The sequence below is a fragment of the Amblyomma americanum genome, chromosome 10 (assembly GCF_052857255.1).
Source record: "Amblyomma americanum isolate KBUSLIRL-KWMA chromosome 10, ASM5285725v1, whole genome shotgun sequence".
Classification (NCBI taxonomy): Eukaryota; Metazoa; Arthropoda; class Arachnida; order Ixodida; family Ixodidae; genus Amblyomma; species Amblyomma americanum.
Window position 1 is genome coordinate 64,619,191 of NC_135506.1, and position 17,165 is coordinate 64,636,355.

At 45.7% G+C, this 17,165-nt stretch overlaps 1 protein-coding gene across 2 annotated transcripts; it reads left to right on the forward strand.

Moving 5' to 3' along the window:
• Nucleotides 1-5,323: 5,323 nt before the first annotated feature.
• Nucleotides 5,324-14,513, forward strand: LOC144107791 (transcription factor Adf-1-like). 2 transcript variants are annotated; one of them, XM_077640972.1, is made up of 4 exons: nucleotides 5,324-5,761; nucleotides 11,254-11,422; nucleotides 13,560-13,642; nucleotides 14,099-14,513. In XM_077640972.1, exons 1-4 carry the CDS (start codon nucleotides 5,560-5,562, stop codon nucleotides 14,485-14,487), a joined length of 843 nt encoding a protein of 280 aa, XP_077497098.1. In that variant the 5' UTR covers nucleotides 5,324-5,559; the 3' UTR covers nucleotides 14,488-14,513. The 2 variants fall into 2 exon arrangements, with proteins under 2 accessions (XP_077497098.1, XP_077497099.1); XM_077640973.1 differs by lacking the exon at nucleotides 14,099-14,513 and adding an exon at nucleotides 13,883-13,936.
• The last annotated feature ends 2,652 nt before the right edge of the window (nucleotides 14,514-17,165 follow it).

Below are 17,165 nucleotides of genomic sequence, written 5' to 3' on the forward strand. Positions count from 1 at the left end.
AAAGGAGGCGGCAGAGGAAAATTGAAACCATATGCGCGAAGGCACCGCCCTGGTACGCGCTTGCCCGAGAGGGTCGCCCGGCGGCACGAGCAGACGATTTTCACGGCTACCGGAAGTGTGCCCATGACGTCGTGGCTGCCGTGGCATCAGCGAATGACAGCGTGTGGTGGTCTGGCGACGTCATGGATAGTGTGACGTCTTTCTTCCACTATTTTAGTTCCAAAATCGGTCACTACGAGCACACCAATCGGCCCGCGAATTAAAAAAAAACACGTTTTTTTTTAATTCATAATAAATTGCCGGCTCAGTTCCGAAGACTTATACTCGGTGTGAATGCTCATTAGCATCATTTCTAAACATACAAAACATTTACAAGCGGCTTTGAATTCTTGGCATATTCCCTTTAAACTGGATGGATGGATGGATGGATGGATGGATGGATGGATGGATGGATGGATGGATGGATGGATGGATGGATGGATGGATGGATGGGTGGATGGATGGATGGATGGATGGATGGATGGATGGATGGATGGATGGATGGATGGATGGATACGGCTGAACCCTTTAAATCGGGCGGTGGCTCAAGCCACCTAGCCATGACTTACGAAATTTTACTCTTCTCTTGATTTTAGCCACCAATCAGATAACCTTCACTTGGTTACCTCTACCCGCTTAAAATCCACTTTCCCTTCACTATCCCTAAACCTCAATGCCTTGGGTAAGTCAGCCCCGCTGCTTTCCACTGTCGGGTGAAGCCCTTTTCAGAAAAGTATCAAGTGTTCAGCCGTTTCCTCCTCCTCTCCGCACACTATGCACAACGTGTCTATCTCATGGTACCTGACTCTATATGTCTTAGTCTACAAAACTCCAGTCCTGGCCTCAAACAACAAAGAGCTTCCCCTACAATTATCATAGATATTTTCTTTGACAATTTCCTGTTTAAAGGTCCGGTATGTTCCCAGTGCCGATTTCGTCAGCATCCCTGTTTTCCACAGAGCTCTCTGTTTCTTTAACCTTTTTCTTAACCGATAATTGCTGATTTGCCTCCCTACTACTGTCCAGATATTTGCTTGTCAACTTTCTAGTTCGCTTTCTCCATTTAGTATCAACATTCCTTATATACAGGTATCTGAAAACTTTCCTAGCCCACTGCTTTTCCCCCATTTTTCTCAATCGCTCCTGAAATGCTATCTTACTGCTAGCCTCTCTGCTCTCGAAAGACGCCCATCCCATATCACCCTGTACTCCCTTATTTGGCGTATTGCCATGTGCTCCCATAGCTAGCCTCCCTACGCCACGTTGTTTAATGTGTAACCTTGCTTGAACATCTGGTCTCATGCACAGGACCGCATTACCGAAAGTGAGGCTAGGAACCATCACCCCTTTCCAGATCCCTCTTACCACTTCATACCTATTGTAATTCCACAGTGCCCTATTTTTCATGACAGCTGCATTCCTACCAGCTTTATTCATTACATATTTTTCATGCTCTATCAGATACTCAGCATCGTTATTTATCCACATCCCGAGATACTCGTACTCATCCACTACTTCTTGCCTGAACTCTTGTATTCTATGCTCGCCGACTTCACCATTAAATATCATGACTGCAGATTTTTCCTTACTAAACTTGAAACCTAATCTATCTCCCTCTGTAGCACATATGTCTATCAACTTCTGTAAATCTCCCTTGTTGTCAGCCATTAGCACTACATCATTGGCGTATATTAGTCCCGGTAATGACTGTTTAATCCATTCCCCTTGCTTGAAAAAATGGAGGTTGAAGCCTAGTCCGCTCCTCTCTAGCTTGGTCTCCAACCCTTGCAGGTGCAACATGAACAACAAAGGAAACAGAGGACATCCTTGTCTAAGCCCCGCTGTATCTCTACAGGCCCTGATACATTTTTTTCCTATTTTATGAGCACTCTGGTACCTTTATATATATCCTTCAATAGATTAATTACTCCATCTTCCACATCCAATGTGCCCAGTATGTCCCACAAATACTCCTGAATAACAATGTCATAGGCTCCCTTAATATCCAGAAATGCTAGCCATAGGGGCCTGTGTTCCTTTTCAGCAATCCCTATACACTGCGTCAATGAAAAGATAACTCCCGCGCCACAGCAGCGCCATCTACATTCCATTTAATACATCAGGTGCAACGCTGTGAAAGGTGCAGATGTAGTCCGCAGGAAAAAAGAAGCTCCGGTTTAACTACTGCTGAACCTGGTTAGAGAGCGAAAGCTGTGGTGTATCGGGCAACTAGACCCTGCTTGGCGTCTCTAACTTTGCGTTCCACGCACTGGATAGGCAGTGCGCCGTGGCAGGTGGCAGTTTAATTAATGGTTCATCCCGAGAGGTTGGTCACCCAGTGAACGCTGCGGCCTATTCAACCGCCCTCTACCTGCGAATAGAAAGGTCAAGTGGTGCGACACCATGGTGGACCACATATGGTGGTCCAAAAATGAGAAAGAACAGGGCACGGGCAGAGCATGCAATGCGGAGGCAACGAAACTTAAGGGTAGCTGAGTGGATTCCAAGAGTAGGCCAGCGTAGCAGCGGGTGGGAGAGAGTAAGGTCCGTGTATGAAGGTTACGAAGTTTGCGGGCGTGTGTTGGTCACAGATGCCACAGGACAGAACATAATTCGAGGGACATAGAAAAGGTCCTTCTCCCGCTGTGGACGTAGGCGGACGATGGACACGGCGATCATGTTTATTCGTGTGGTGCTGTTCGCCTCTAGTTTATCTATTACAGTACCAACAGCGCCGTGCGGCATTACAGTGGGGTGTGTGTGTGTGTGTGTGTGCGGGGGGGGGGGGGGGGGCTACAACAATAGCGCTATTGATAAAAGCAGGAAAACAGGAAAAGCGAGTAAAAGTAGGCAAGCATTGAAAAAAAGAAACAAGCATAGAAGCAACACTTTTTACAACCATCGAAGAAACAAGTGCTTTATTAGAATGCATATTCGTCAAATACGAAGGAAATACATCAGTCGATGTAATGGCAGCAATATCGTGTGTAAGTCTATTGCATTCGCGAATTGTTTTGGGGAAGAAAGACATCCTGAAGAAGGTCGTTTCCTTGAAATCATGCCTATTTAATTTTGCAAGCATCATCAAGGCTCGGTGAAGCGTAGTCGGGATTGCGCAGATAACGCTCACGATTAATCATAAGTTTTACTGATTGTGAAATACACTGTCGTGAAATTTCAGTCTAAGAGATTTCCTTCGCTTCTGGAGTGGTTCTCATCCAAGGTTATCGTTTGCAACGGTAGCACTGAAACTAACGGAATAAGTCACATTAACAATTTGCACAACCTAATTCTGGATCCTTTCGACCTTATGAATGTCTACCTGCAGGCGAGGGTCCCAGACACAACAAGCATATTCTAGTACTGGTCTATTGCTGTAGTTTTTATGCAAAAGGTCTTTAGCGTTAAGCGACAAGTTCTTCGCAGAAATCAGACTCCGCAGGCCTTGCTTGTAACGTAATCTATATGATGACGCCGGAATAAATTTTTAGTAAAGTAAACACCAAGATATTTATGTTCGAAAACTTTCGGCAGTGTTAGAGCGTTAATGCTGTATGCAAAGCCATGACAGTTTTTTCCTAGTAGAGCACATGTACACATATTTTCTCACGTTAATATCCATGCACCAGGTATTGCACCAGTCAGTAAGCAATTATAAATAATTCTGGAGAGCACTGCCGTCATCGGAAGTATGAATGACTATTTATAGAACGCAGTCGTCTGCAAACAAACGCATTTTTGAGGAAATATCGGAATTTATGTCGTTCATATAGATTAAAAAGAGGAGTGGCCCCAGCACCTACCCCTGCGGTACACCAGACGATACGTTTGCCCGATCATACTGCGCTCCATTTAACACTACTGTTTGGCGTCTCAAATGTATATATTCGTTAATCCATGCAATAACTGAACAATTTATGCTTTACCAGGATAGTTTTTCAAGCAGTAAAGAATGAGGGACTAAAAAAAAAAGGTTTTCTTCTTTTTTCCTGAAATCTAAATACCGAACTGTCAATAGGAAATCCGTTGTCTATGGCAACAGCCAAATCAAATGTGTAAATTTGGTCATTTGCATGACACAAGAGTATCCAGCGTAGAAACCGTATTCTTGAGCGGTTAGTTACAAAAAGCATGCACATTATTCATAATGTTTGTAAAGAAAACTTGTTAAATAACTTTACGGCTAATAAATGTTAGCGATATCGGGCTGTAATTCGAAACAATACTTGTGCCCTGGAACGAAATGAGCAAGTTTCCAGTCATCTGGCAAAACACTTTCCTGTAGTGGTTTCGTTCTATCTTGTGTTTCTATTTAGCTGGACTGTGTGCGGATACTCCCGCATGACATTTAATTGGCGTAATTAGTTCATATTCAACGAAAATGTTAACGAAAGTTCATACTATAGTTCAATTTATGTTAAAACGTGGCTCACGTTTAAACCCCTGTCATTGTTTCCTGGAACAGCAGCCGACTTGAATGACGTTCCCCATCATGTCGCTGCCATTGCGTGCATTGTGCATTCTGCGAAAGTGTCCGCGGTCATTTTTTATACATTTTTTATTCGTATTATCCTAAGCCCTCTGAATGCTATAGATACCTTACATGGCGGTCCTGGAATGAAAAAAATAAATGAAACGACAGTAAACGCAGCGCAATGACCCGGACGCTTCGTTTTAACGCTCTGTCAATCTTGTCGCTTGCGATAATGCGATCCTTCTGGAACTGGCAGCTGAAATAATCGCTATCGCTTCGTCGCCCGATAACAATTCGAATAGCCTTTAAGTTTTTTCGCGAAATATCCAGCTTGATTATCTAAGTGATAACTGATGGCATCCCAATGTGCCAATGATCGCTGACCAATGTCGCATGGAGTTCCAGGGTGCGAGAACTCACAAAACGCGAAAACGTGGTTTCATTTTTAATCTCGCACCAAGGTTCTGCTGCGCATTCGCTCTCTTTCTTAAGCATTCTCCGTCCTTCAAAAGCTCTTTTTAGATAGTGAGAGCTTATACTTTTTTATCTGTATTGTCCGAACAGCGCTTGCACGACGTGAACACTTTTAAACACATCCGGATTTCCGCCTTTCCGGGATCCCGCCTCGCGGGCTCGTGCAAACGCTACCGAATGCCGCGGGCGGCGCTGCAGTGCCTATCTCCCCTCTCTCACACCAGAGGCGCGCCCTCCCTCTCAATCACCTTCTATCGCCGCTCGCTCTTTCCCGGCTTTGAAGGCCACCGACCTCCCTGGCACTAACAGGCGCCGAATGAAAGGCGAACTTCGCCCGGCGGCGCGCCAGTCGCGAAAACGAGCTGTTCGCTGCCGATCTCTTGATCTAGCCTGGCCGGATATTTTCGCCCGGCGTCCGCCGCTCGCCGGAAGCAGCCTACGCGCCGCAGCACACGCGAACCAGTCAATACGGCGCATTGGGCGCGGACTCCCTTGTGCTACGCAGCAGTGGTGTTCATCCCGACTGCGGTTTTCATCCTTCGCAACCAGTACAGTCGGGGGCGGTTACGGGCATGGCTTTGCCGTCCTTTAATGTGAGAGTCAAGGACAGAAGCATGAGAACTGTGCAACGCATGGAATACAATGACAGACTCATAGCGGCTGTCCACAAGCGACCGATTTTGTGGGACTGCGGCAGGTCCGATCACAAAGACTACAGAAAGAAGCACACCGTTTGGATGGAAGTCCTCAGGGAAGTCGGCAAGGATCCAGAAGGCAAGTATTCACTTTTTTGATTTTACGAAGTCACTATGCTGATCGACAATCCGATATACGAATGCTCTAAAGCGGAGAGGTCGGCATTACGTACATTCATGATGGAAGTTGGGCCTCAGGCAACGCCACGGCTGCGCGACGAACAATCTTAGCGAAGAACCGAGGGAACCGCTATCCCTCGACGACCGACCGGGCGTTCATTTCGACGGCGTTGTACGCTAATTCTGGCGGGCATGCTTGTTTACTGTGAGAATTGAAGTGTTCGAAAGCCTACAGCTATATACACGGGGATAGCTGCATCGCCATGGTCGGAGCGACGCATTTTACTTTGATCCCTAGGGCCACGCAAACGTGGCCATTTCAAACCGAAATTAGGTCGTGTTTTCTAAAAAAAAAAAAAGAATGGGACATTGCTCGCTTGGTAAAGCGTCTTATTTTACGCTTTCGTGGTGGACCCATCGGCCTTTGCGAATGTTGGTAGCGGCCGTTGCAAACCTTCACGGATTCATTAGACCCCTGAAGTTATTATCGGCTCATGGAGGTTTACTATGCGCTTTTTTGAAGCATAGACTTAAAAAGGTTCATAACATGATCCCTGATAACAAATAGAAGAAATGCACCTAGGTGGTCTTAGTTGGTATCAGGGCAAAATTCGGTCTTGTCACTATCTAATGATGCATCTTATAAGTTGCTAATTACATATGGGTGGTTTTGGTACCGCAATTAAGGTTGTAAGACCAGAGTAATGCCCTTCCAGCTCCTTTCGCTCGAAAGCTGTGTCGTGGCGCGCTTGCTTTTCCCTTTTTAACGCCACAGCGTCAAGGGCCCCGTGTCGCAGAAAAGCCGGTGTCGTCGTCGGCGTTGGCCTTGAGCAAAAAATGACGCAGTATATGTCACATCTCGGTGGACACCTCAACCGTGCCGTAAGGGAAAAGATTTTCCTTCCCTTACGGCGTGGTACGGGTGTCCACCGAGAATTGTGAGACAGGCGTCATTTCCTTTCCTTAAAACTAATTTTAATTTCATTTTCCTTCCTTTACGGCCCGGTTCGGGTCTCCACCGAGATATGTGAGACAGGCGTCCTTTCCTTAAATTGTCCAACGGGCCACGCGTCGCCCCGGACGGGCGATGGTGTGCCGTGGACCCCTTGGCAACGCTGCAACACACTGTCGCGTCTAACTCTTTAAAGACGAAGCTTAAGCGTCCTCCAAACATTTTTGCTGTTCGCTGCGCACAGCGGTAATTCGGAGTAATTGACCGCCGCGCATTAGGTGCATTGAAACAGCGATGTAGCCTGAGCGAAAGAAAATCTTACAGCTAAAAGATTCAGCAGGAGTGGATGTGACCGCGCTTTTCATTTATTTATTTCGACGCACCGTGCCAGCACAGCCGGGCTAGGTCAGCCTAATTTTCGTCGTCTGCAGCATGTAGCGCGGCCTTTAATGAACTCGAAGTCAATTGGCAGCGAACTGCGGAACATTTATTCAATTCTGCTGTCAGCGACAAACGTTTCCAGGACGCGCATGCCACGTAATCGGCCTCTGTTTTCGAGACCACGCTTGGTTGGATATTTTTAGAATAGCGCGTATCGCAAGTAGCCACTGCGCATGCGCCGGTCTCCCTGAGGTCGCCAGATGGCGCCACTGTCCCATCAATAGCGCGCGCTCCTGGCCCGGTGCATATAGTACTACGGTGGTCGGTACTAATAAGCCTGTGCGCAGTGACAGGGAGCGGTGAGCTGTAGCGATACACGCAATGCTCACATTGATGTGCATACAGTGCTTGTTTGCATTGCGCGTGGCTGTTTTCCGTTTCTCGGTTTGGTCAGCAGGATCAGCGGCGCTGACGATGTGCAACAATCTGTGCGCTTTCGAACGCAGGCTGATCTGTAGATTAGGTTTCATGGCCCCTTCAAGGTCAGATAAGAAACGATGACTTACCTGAAAGCGACTGAACGAAGCGCCGGCGGAGCGTCGCTATCCACAGGAAGCCGATAGAACGAAAGGCCGTCATGTCGACACTTTCGGACTAGCGTCCCGACAAAGTGGCCGGACGCTATTACTGACAGCTTTCGGACTGTATTCCTTGAGAAAGGGCCATTGTATTTTCAAAATCGGGCAGAAAATTTTCCGTCTTCCGAAAGGCAATACAAAACTCAGAAAGGCTATATGTCACCTAATCTTTTCGTGCGAAAGGCTGTAAATGTGGAGGCGTTCGAGCGACCCTGGTTAATGTACTCGGAGTCCAAAGGTTCCGTTTACTGTTTCATGTGCAAACTATTTTTGATTTCAACCAACCCCAGTGCTTTCACCACGCATGGCTTTTCTGATCGGAAAATATGAGAAGAAAAGCTTTGCGCACATGCAAATAGTGTCGTGCACCGGAAATGCGTGGCAGCATGGCTCGCCCGCTCTAACTCGAGCAGCACAATTGACAAGGAGCTGGTTAAGCATCTTGTCAGTGAGACCGCTTACTGGACAGAGGTGTTGAAACGCGTAGTCGTTGTAGTTAAGCTTCTAGCTGAGCGCAATCTAGCGTTTAGGGGCAGTGAGGAGATCTTTGGTTCACCGAGAAATGGCAACTATGGGAGTGCTTGAGGCCATTGCCAAGTTTGATCCCTTTCTAGAGGAGGACATCAAACGATAAGGGAACAGAGGAAAAGGTCACCCATCGTATCTGTCAGAAACCATTTGTGATGAATTTATCGAGCATATGACATAGGCTGTCAAGGAACGTCTCGTTGGCGAAGTGAAACGCGCAAAATACTTCTCTTTAATTGTTAACTGGACTGCAGACCTTACTCACGTTGATCAGCTGTAAGTTGTTTTACGATACTATTTGGCATCTCAATTGATGATTGTAGGGGCCAAGCTTAAGATGATGCGAGATGTCAGGAAAATACAAAGGACTGCAAATTCAAATCAAGCACCTGAACGAATTGGCAGTCTACATACCGTGTGCTGGTCATTCACTGAACTTAGTTGGTGCGTGTAGCCTTGACAGTTGTCTTGAGGCAGGCAAGTTTTTCACTGTATTTCAGAGACTGTATGGGTTCTATGCTGCCTGACCTAAGCGATGGAGGTATCTTTTGGACAGCATGGGCGGAACTGGCCAGCAGCTTGTTTTGAAAAGTCTCTCTGAGACCAGGTGGTTAAGACACGCTGAATCATGTTAGGCCATTCTGAAAAATTTCAATGCAGTCTTGTGTTGCCTTGAAGCTGTATCAAAGAACAAGGAAAAAAACAGTGACGCTAGGAACGAAGCGCAATCTCTGTCCAAGAAAATGACAAAACTAGAGACTGCATTCATGGCGATTTTCTTTAGTGAAATATTGGAGCGCTTTGACAAAATAAGCGTAGCACAGAAACCAGGCCTAGACATTTCAACATTTAGACCTGCTGAGCTCTCTAGAATGATTTGTTAATTTTTGCGACCTTTATTTGATACCTTCTAAGAGAGAGCACACACGTGAAGTACCAGTCATTGTTATCAGGATGAGGGCAAACGCATCGTTTTGAGTAAGCACCTGGGCGGAAAAAGCGATGGTGCGCTACAAGGTAGGAAAATGTTTATCGTAGAGACCCACAATGTTGTACTTGACAGTCTAGGCTCTGCTTTGCGAGTGCGAAAGGCTGCCTACACTGAACTCTGCGAAAAGTTCGGATTCTTAAAATTGCTGACAGAAGTTGAGAGCGAGACCTCTCTGGCCAGCAGACTGAGAAGCTGGTGAAAACCTACAAAATTGATTGGGAGCCAACACTTTCCGCTGAAATCGTTCAGTTTGCGAACTTTCTGCACAACTCGGTGTGCCAGGACACGAGTCCCCTGGGAATAGTGTTGCTGCATGAAAGAACGATTATTGATGCGTTTCCGAACCTTTCTATTGCTTTGCGAATGTACTTAAGCGTACCCGTGGCAAACTGTGAGACTGAACGATCGTCTTCCAAGTTGTCGCTGATAAAAAATCGCCTTCGTTCGAGCCTCCTTGACAACAAGGTGAACTCGCTTGCTATCATGTACATAGAAAGTGACCTCCTCCGCGATCTATCCTTCGAACAGACTATATCTGATTTCGCCAATGCGAAGGCGCGAAAGGTGTCATTTTAAAAGAGGACTGTTTGCGCTATACGTGAATAGTTCAGATAACTTCGTTGTGTCGCCTCCCAGCCTCCACGGTGCCAATGAAACGCTGAGCAGTGTAATTCAAGATATGCACATCTTCGTTGTTTGTTGTTGTTGTGATATTTAGTGTGCTTATAAACAACTGGATTTTTGTTGTTTTTGATTGTGCCACGTTTATTTGGTGTCGTCCTTGCTTGTCTTACCTTTAACGAAAATACTTTCAAATAATGCTTTATAATTACAGTTGGTAATTTTCATCTGTATTCTAGTGCATTTTATGGTGTTTGTATTGCCTTAAGTATTGTATATATCTATTGTATATTTATAGGGTAACGTGTATAACGATTACTGCAGTATGATGCTTGAATTTTAATAAAGAATGTTTTGGATAAACAATACGTCTCCTCACGGGAATAAACTTAGTGATGCAAACAAAGCCTAGCTTCAGAAGGATCGACATCTGAGCTGTGTGGTCTTTTCTACGTTCTTGTTCGTCTTGAGTGCACTAAAATTTTCCTTAAAGCCTAGCTTTTGCTGAAAACAGAATGCAGATTAATCAGAAAGTGAACATATGTGTCGGTGTTTACAACAGCACGCGTTTCAAGCAAGTTTGGTAGTTTTCCTTATAATATTAACAATAATAATATAATCCCGTTGATCGCACTTCATTCTTTTTAATTTGGCTGAATTAAAATGAAACATGGCATATTTCCAGCAGCGTAGCAGGTGACCGGGGGGGGGGGGGGGAGGTCAGTATAGGGAAAGGGGGCCTGCATGCGCATTAGCCCAGTGCCCCATTTTGCTTAATCCGGCCTTGTGGGTGCGCTCAGTGAAGCGAAAAGCTTCACTGAGCTTCAGCCTAACCAAGGATAGCCGTGTATTGCCATATGTGGTACAGTTATGGTGTCGATACCATGACCTTTAGTTGACGTTTGACATTGGGTGACCTTTGCGTTCACCTTTGACCTTAAGAACAACATCCGATGGGGTGGTGTGCAGCCACGTGATGACTAACCATTTGTGCAGTAGCTTTTCGCTGAACGCCAGGGTTAGCCAGGTTAAGCCACTGCCAATTTTTATTAAACCAGTACAGCGCACAGTAACTATGAAAAAGCTTAAGAAAACAACCTTACTCTTGGAGCACGAGCACGTATACAATAGTAATCTGGCCCATTCACTGCAAGTCCCCTTAGGTTTCAAGAGATGACGCAATTACGCAGTAATACTATCGATGCTTATTTATTGAGAAGGTTCCTGTGGTGTCATGGAATCCACGGGTATGTTTCGCATCAGTCCATTGCTCATACATGCCTTTGTTCTCATCTTGTAACTCATTTTGCACCTAAATGTGGTGCATATTGTCTCTGCAGGCTCAACCGTTCAAGCACGATGGAAAGGGCTCCGGGACACTTTTGTAAAAAAACACAAAACTTGGGCGGCTACAACTTCTAATGGGACCATCGAAGGATGCAAGGAGGTCCGTTGGCCTTACTTCAAATTGCTGATGTTCTTGAAGGACCAGGCTGACGTCTTTGGAGAGTAAGCGCTTCCCTTTGATTTTCTGAAAATAAAGTTTAGACACCACATCAGGTGCAGATTACACCACCACCACGTGCAGCTAGGTGGTGGTGTTTACTAATGCTCATGATTTCGTTTTCCTTATTTCCACGTGCCATCGTTCTTTGGAATGATCTTCCTGACATATTAGAGAGCTTTAGTTTCACGTACGTAGAACCTTCACGTACGTAGTGCTCTTACGGGTGACCAGTGCGCATGCGCAGAGCGCAAAGGGAATGCGCGAGTCTCACGTACGTACGTGAGATTCGGATTTTTACGTGGCGGTCTTTGCGTTGCTTGCGTACGTAGCATTGACAAATGTTGCGGCACCCTGCCCGCCGCTTCACGGCGATAACAGCTTCGTCGCTAATCCCTCGAGGCGATATGGTGTTCTAAACTGCTGTATTCGCCTTCGATTTGCCCATTCTTACCCTCGCATAAGGTTTCCAGCGACAAATACCTTTTGTTTTTCAGACAGAAGGGCGATTTTTCAGCTGTTAAGCTTGACAAAGTAGCGTTGGTCGTCGTCATAGCAACGGTCTCGCGGGATCTCGCGAGAGGACAAACCGAATTGCTTGGCTTAAAGATTTGTCAAGGATGATTTAGGCTACAACCAGTGTCCGTGTTTCTCAGTAGATGGCACTAGGAGTAACGCGCGGCCTGCGCCACGTACGTGTAACTATAAAGGTTTCAAACGACCTGCGTGCAGGCTACGTAGACTTGTCGCGTTTGCGTACGTGAACCCTCTAAGTACGTGAAACTAAATCTGTCTATTATCACATGCGTGCGCAACCATCAACCATTCCAGTATCAGCTACGCAGACGTCTTCTCGAACGACATCGTAACTTGTTGTATCTTTGTTCTTCTGTATCACAATGCATCTTTGCTTCTTCGTTGCTATTGTGTTTTGTTTTTGTTTTCTTGTGCGTTTTACAACTTTTGCGTCTGACGATTCTAATCTGACCACTGAATATTTTTTCTTAGATGTGCACTTGCCATATGTATTGCCTTCATGCTTCTACTATGTACAGCCTTTGTCGATAGTATATAGCCCAAGTGGTCTGCTTCTGAACCCTGCAGCGTGGCTCCTCTTGCATATTCAGGCAATTTATTCTCACGAAGGCAGGAGGAACTTAATTCCTCAACCCTTACAAGCTTAGAACTGCCAAATGTGCCTCACTACATTGCTTGGAAGCAATCCCCTTGAGTTGTATATTTTTGAAGAATGTGCATTGCACCTATGTATATTTTCGCCTTTAAATTTTTCAGTGTACACTACTTTCTCTTTACTTTTTGCATTGTAATATTAACTGTTATATGTTATATTAACTGTTGTACATTAACTGTTGTATTAACTGTTAACTTGTTATATTAACTGTTATAAGGTTATATTAAGTAGTTTCTCTTGTACATATGTCGTTTTTTTTTTGTCCACCTTACTCAGTGCCCTTCTGGGGCCTTTATAAAGTATTATGAATACTTAAATTGGAGTTCTCCATCAATCATACGCGTGGCATCCAATGTGCTTGGGTTATATTTAGCTTTAAAGGAGAAGGGGGGGGGGGCACTGAAGCATCCTCATCCAGTTTTCATTCTCAGTAAAGTTGGACTGTTCGGCAGTAGAAAATGTGTTTTTGTTTCTGAGAAATTAGGAATTGCAGATCGATTTTTTTTCCAGCCACCGTACGAGTATTCAAAGCCGTCACATCGGTGATGACGTCCAGACCTTAACTGATCGACCCCGTGATTACTTGCAAAAGTTAATGGCGATGTCGTCTAGCCTCAAAGATTTAGGGTTTAAAAAATACAGACGTCACCCTGTATTTTGCTGCTGAAGACGTCCGGTGTGTCTGATATGTGCATGTCATTTCTGTTTTTGTTTCCTGTTCTGGGTTATAAAAGCTCAGTTCAGAGTGAAAGTAGCTTCTTTGTCATTACAACACGGCAATTAACCGTAATCGGTTAACTTCAGTCAGTCCCAAGCCTGCTCTTAATGACTTAAATAGCTTCCATGCCTGCGTAACAAACAGGCAAACTATTTTGTTCTTTGCGATGCAGTATGAACGGTGCAGAAAGCGGAAAGTTGTGACGCGACTGTCATTTTGTCTTTTTTTTTAGCGTAACAAGCAACACTGAGCCAAATGAGGAGCCGCAAGAGGATGCATCGTCGATTCTTCTCCACATATGCAATGACAGTGAAGGTGAGAATAAGGGATGCGCGCAGCCAGCCAATAATCTAGATATCGACAAAGCTGTTATAATGTGTTATGTTTCTGAAAGTTAGTGTGAGTGCAGCCACCAAAGGATCTGTAATAGATGCTGGGACAACTGTTTAGCGCGATCTGTCTGAAAGTTGATATGGAATGTTTTATCACGAAGCTCAAGCCTCGCAAGCTTACTATAACTAAGAATTTTTTTTGCTTTTGGCGCACTTTTTTTAGAAACAGGCATGGTCAGCTCTGGCGACGAAGATGAATAATGTGTTATCTTTCTGAAAGTTTGTGTGAGTGCAGTCACCAAGGGATCTATAATAGATGCTGGGACAACTGATTAGCGCGATCTATCTGAAAGTTGATATGGAATGTTTCATCACGAAGCTCAAGCGTCGCAATGTTACTATAACTGAGAATTTTTTGCTTTTGGCGCACTTTTTTTAGAAACAGGCATGGTCAGCTCTGGCGACGAAGATGAAGCACCTGAGGAAGACGAGGCGCCTTGCAGGCGCTCACCTCATGCCAGCCTGAGGACATCATCATCATCACCACCACATGCATCGGTCAACGATGCATGTGTACAGCGCCAAGCTGCCTCATCTAATGCCACTTCAAGCTCACTAACTCCAAGAAAACGGCGAAAAAAAGAAGTCAAGAGCCCGCCCGAAGATGCGGATGAAGAAACTGACAAGTGTTCAGAAGAGACTGACAGTGAATGCGCACTTTTTGGCCAGATTGTCGCTCGCAAAATGAGCAAGTGCCCGAAGCGCTTGTGGACCGGTGTGCAGATTGAGCTTCTCGAGGTATTGAAGCGTTACGAACAGCATCAATAAACGCTGGCGCGGATGTTGACACGGTGTGTCGCTGTGTCACTGTAGCTTTACTCGCGTAGTCTGAGGTGACTTTCAAGCCGCCGCGGTGGCTGAGTGGTTATGGCGCTCGGCTGCCGGCCCGAAAGACGCGGGTTCGATTCCGGCCGCGGCGGTCGAATTTCGATGGAGGCGAAATTCTAGCGGCCCGTGTACTGTGCGATGTCAGTGCACGTTAAAGAACCCCAGGTGGTCGAAACTCCCGGAGCTTTTCACTACGGCGCCCCTCATAGCCTGAGTCGCGTCGGGACGTTAAAGCCCATAAACCAAACCATCTAAGGCGACTTTCATTTTTTTGTGCAGCGTGGACAAGCAGTTGATCGAAATACAATTGGACCGTGTTAATGGGGGAGAAACACCAAATTTTGAAGTAACAAAAATCTTGCCACACGCGTGCAAGAAGGCGTACTGGGAATTACTAAATAGATGCAATTATGTTTAAGGCAAATTTTATTTTGACTTCGATGAACGCGGAATTAAGCTTGATCCCATTTTCAAGACCTATAGCGAACGGCACAAGCATGACGCATGGTATGGTAAATATATTGTCATGTAGTGGTGACGGGAGTCCAGGCAGTTAGGAAGACAGTGAAAATTGTTTATAGGGCTGACCTGCGCCCACAATGGAGTGAATCACTCGGCAGCCACAAAAACAACAGACGTTACGGCGCTCGTCGAACAGAATGCCCACCGGTGTCGGCCGCTCTCAATTTTATAGCTGATAGCGAACTTTCGAGATACGGCGTGCAATGTCACCACAAACAACGTAGAAGCGGCATCGCTTGAATGCGATCAATCGAGATCAATCTGGTCGCCTCTTGCATCACAAAGCGGCTGCGTTCCGACAGCTTTGAAAAATGAGCAAACACACAGGAGAAAGATTTGTGCCAGTATCGCTCCCTGCCCAAGCACTCGTGCAAGGCGCGGTAGGCTAATCATTCATTAACGCTGCTGACAGAGTGGTGCACCACGTGTAATGAAGAGGCACCTTTGCTGTGTTTCCCCAACTGCGACGTGTCACCGGGAGCCAAAGTTTGGAGAATCTATACATATACTGATGCGTTGAAATTAAGCACAATTAAATTTTTCAAGCCTTGCTAGCAATGCACAGTGTTCTGGTTACTGACGCAGCATGCAATGTTTACACTGAAAAACTAAAAAAAAAACGGCACCGATAAATTTTTATGACAATGCGGGCAATTGAACTAAATACCAGTGGCAAGGCTAGTTGTATTTTGGTTAGTATTGCTTAGTCCGCATCTACGCATGCATGACTTTCTGCAGTTATGCCGCACAAGTTACGAGCACAGAGTTCCAGTCTTCCGTTGCCGTTTCCTGAATGTGCGAGAACAACACTTTCCTTTTCTTAATAAGGGTGTTTTCTGACTGACTCACTCATTCAAGACGTCGCCTCGCGCTTACAGCTTCTTAGTGTGGCCACATAGTTTAAGCCGAACACAAAAAGATGAAATTAAAGGAGGCACTGCTGAGTTATATTGAACAGCGCAGGGGTATAAGATCTTAAATCAATAAAACAATCAAACGCCGAAGGACAGTATTTTCTCTGTTCTTAATCCTCTGACTTGTTTATTTGTTCAAGAGTGCCTATATATATGTGCAGACGTAAAGTCAAGATGAGCAGAAATATATACCTATAAAGCGTGCTGGAGGAAAGATTAAAGTTACAGGCTTGTCTGCGATCACAGCGTATTGCCACTCGCCATCACCGTCCATCTTCTAATGAGGCACTTTACTAGAGCAGCAAATGGAAGCCGCAATGAAACACCATTTTCTCTCTTCAACTCTCTCTCTCTCTCTCACCCCCCCCCCCCCCCCCCCCCGACCCCGGCGATTGATAACATTTTCTCCAGTGCCACCCAAATAGGGCCTACAAACCATGGCCTACAACCACGACCTTGACAGTGAATTTTCTGCGCCTCTCTCCTTCCGTGTTTTTATCGCCTGTTCTCTTCCCCACACGCGGCAGCAAGTCAGCGATTTTTAGACGCTGGCTTAAGTCTCTGCTTTACGTTAAAGAACTTTTTTGACGCGCCCATCGCAACCACTATTAACTTCTCGGTGATGCTATCATCAGAGGCGATCATTTAGCACGGTTGTCACCAACCTGCGTAAACCTGCACGAGAGACAGATGCTTCCTGCATGGCACATCCAACTTAAGTGTTCACATGCCTAATATTACAATCCTTCTTGTTGTGTCTTGCGATTGGAGACGTCATGCGGTAAGGAGTCGCTTGTGGTTAGTGATCATCGCATACATTTTGTGACGAGGCCCTACCCATTAAATGTTGCCCTGTGCTTCCTATGTCATTCAAAGTAAATCCGTCGGAAACTGCTGACCTTAAACACTGAGGACAACCTGCTTGTCAGGGTGACACGGCAAAGGAGCTTCACAGCTACGAGGCTCCTAACACCGAAAACACAGGACCGAAATTTTAACGAGCATGCGGGAGACGGGAGGGAAATTAACATCGGCATAAAGCTTGTGGTTGATCCATTTTCGATCGCCCTCGTTAGCATTCCTGTAAGCAGCTTAAGTAAAGAAATGACAACTAGCCCGAACCACGTCGTCGCTTAACCAGAAAATGTTCGCGAGTGCGTTTGCGGACTTGCGATTACATGA

Bases quoted from the DNA above. Each gene is read 5' to 3' on its own strand.
- LOC144107791 (XM_077640972.1), top strand. From the start codon at position 5,560: ATGGCTTTGCCGTCCTTTAATGTGAGAGTCAAGGACAGAAGCATGAGA. The intron at 11,423-13,559 runs GTAAGCGCTTCC...CTTTTTTTTTAG, and splicing joins CAGGCTGACGTCTTTGGAGA to CGTAACAAGCAACACTGAGC. The intron at 13,643-14,098 runs GTGAGAATAAGG...CACTTTTTTTAG, and splicing joins CATATGCAATGACAGTGAAG to AAACAGGCATGGTCAGCTCT.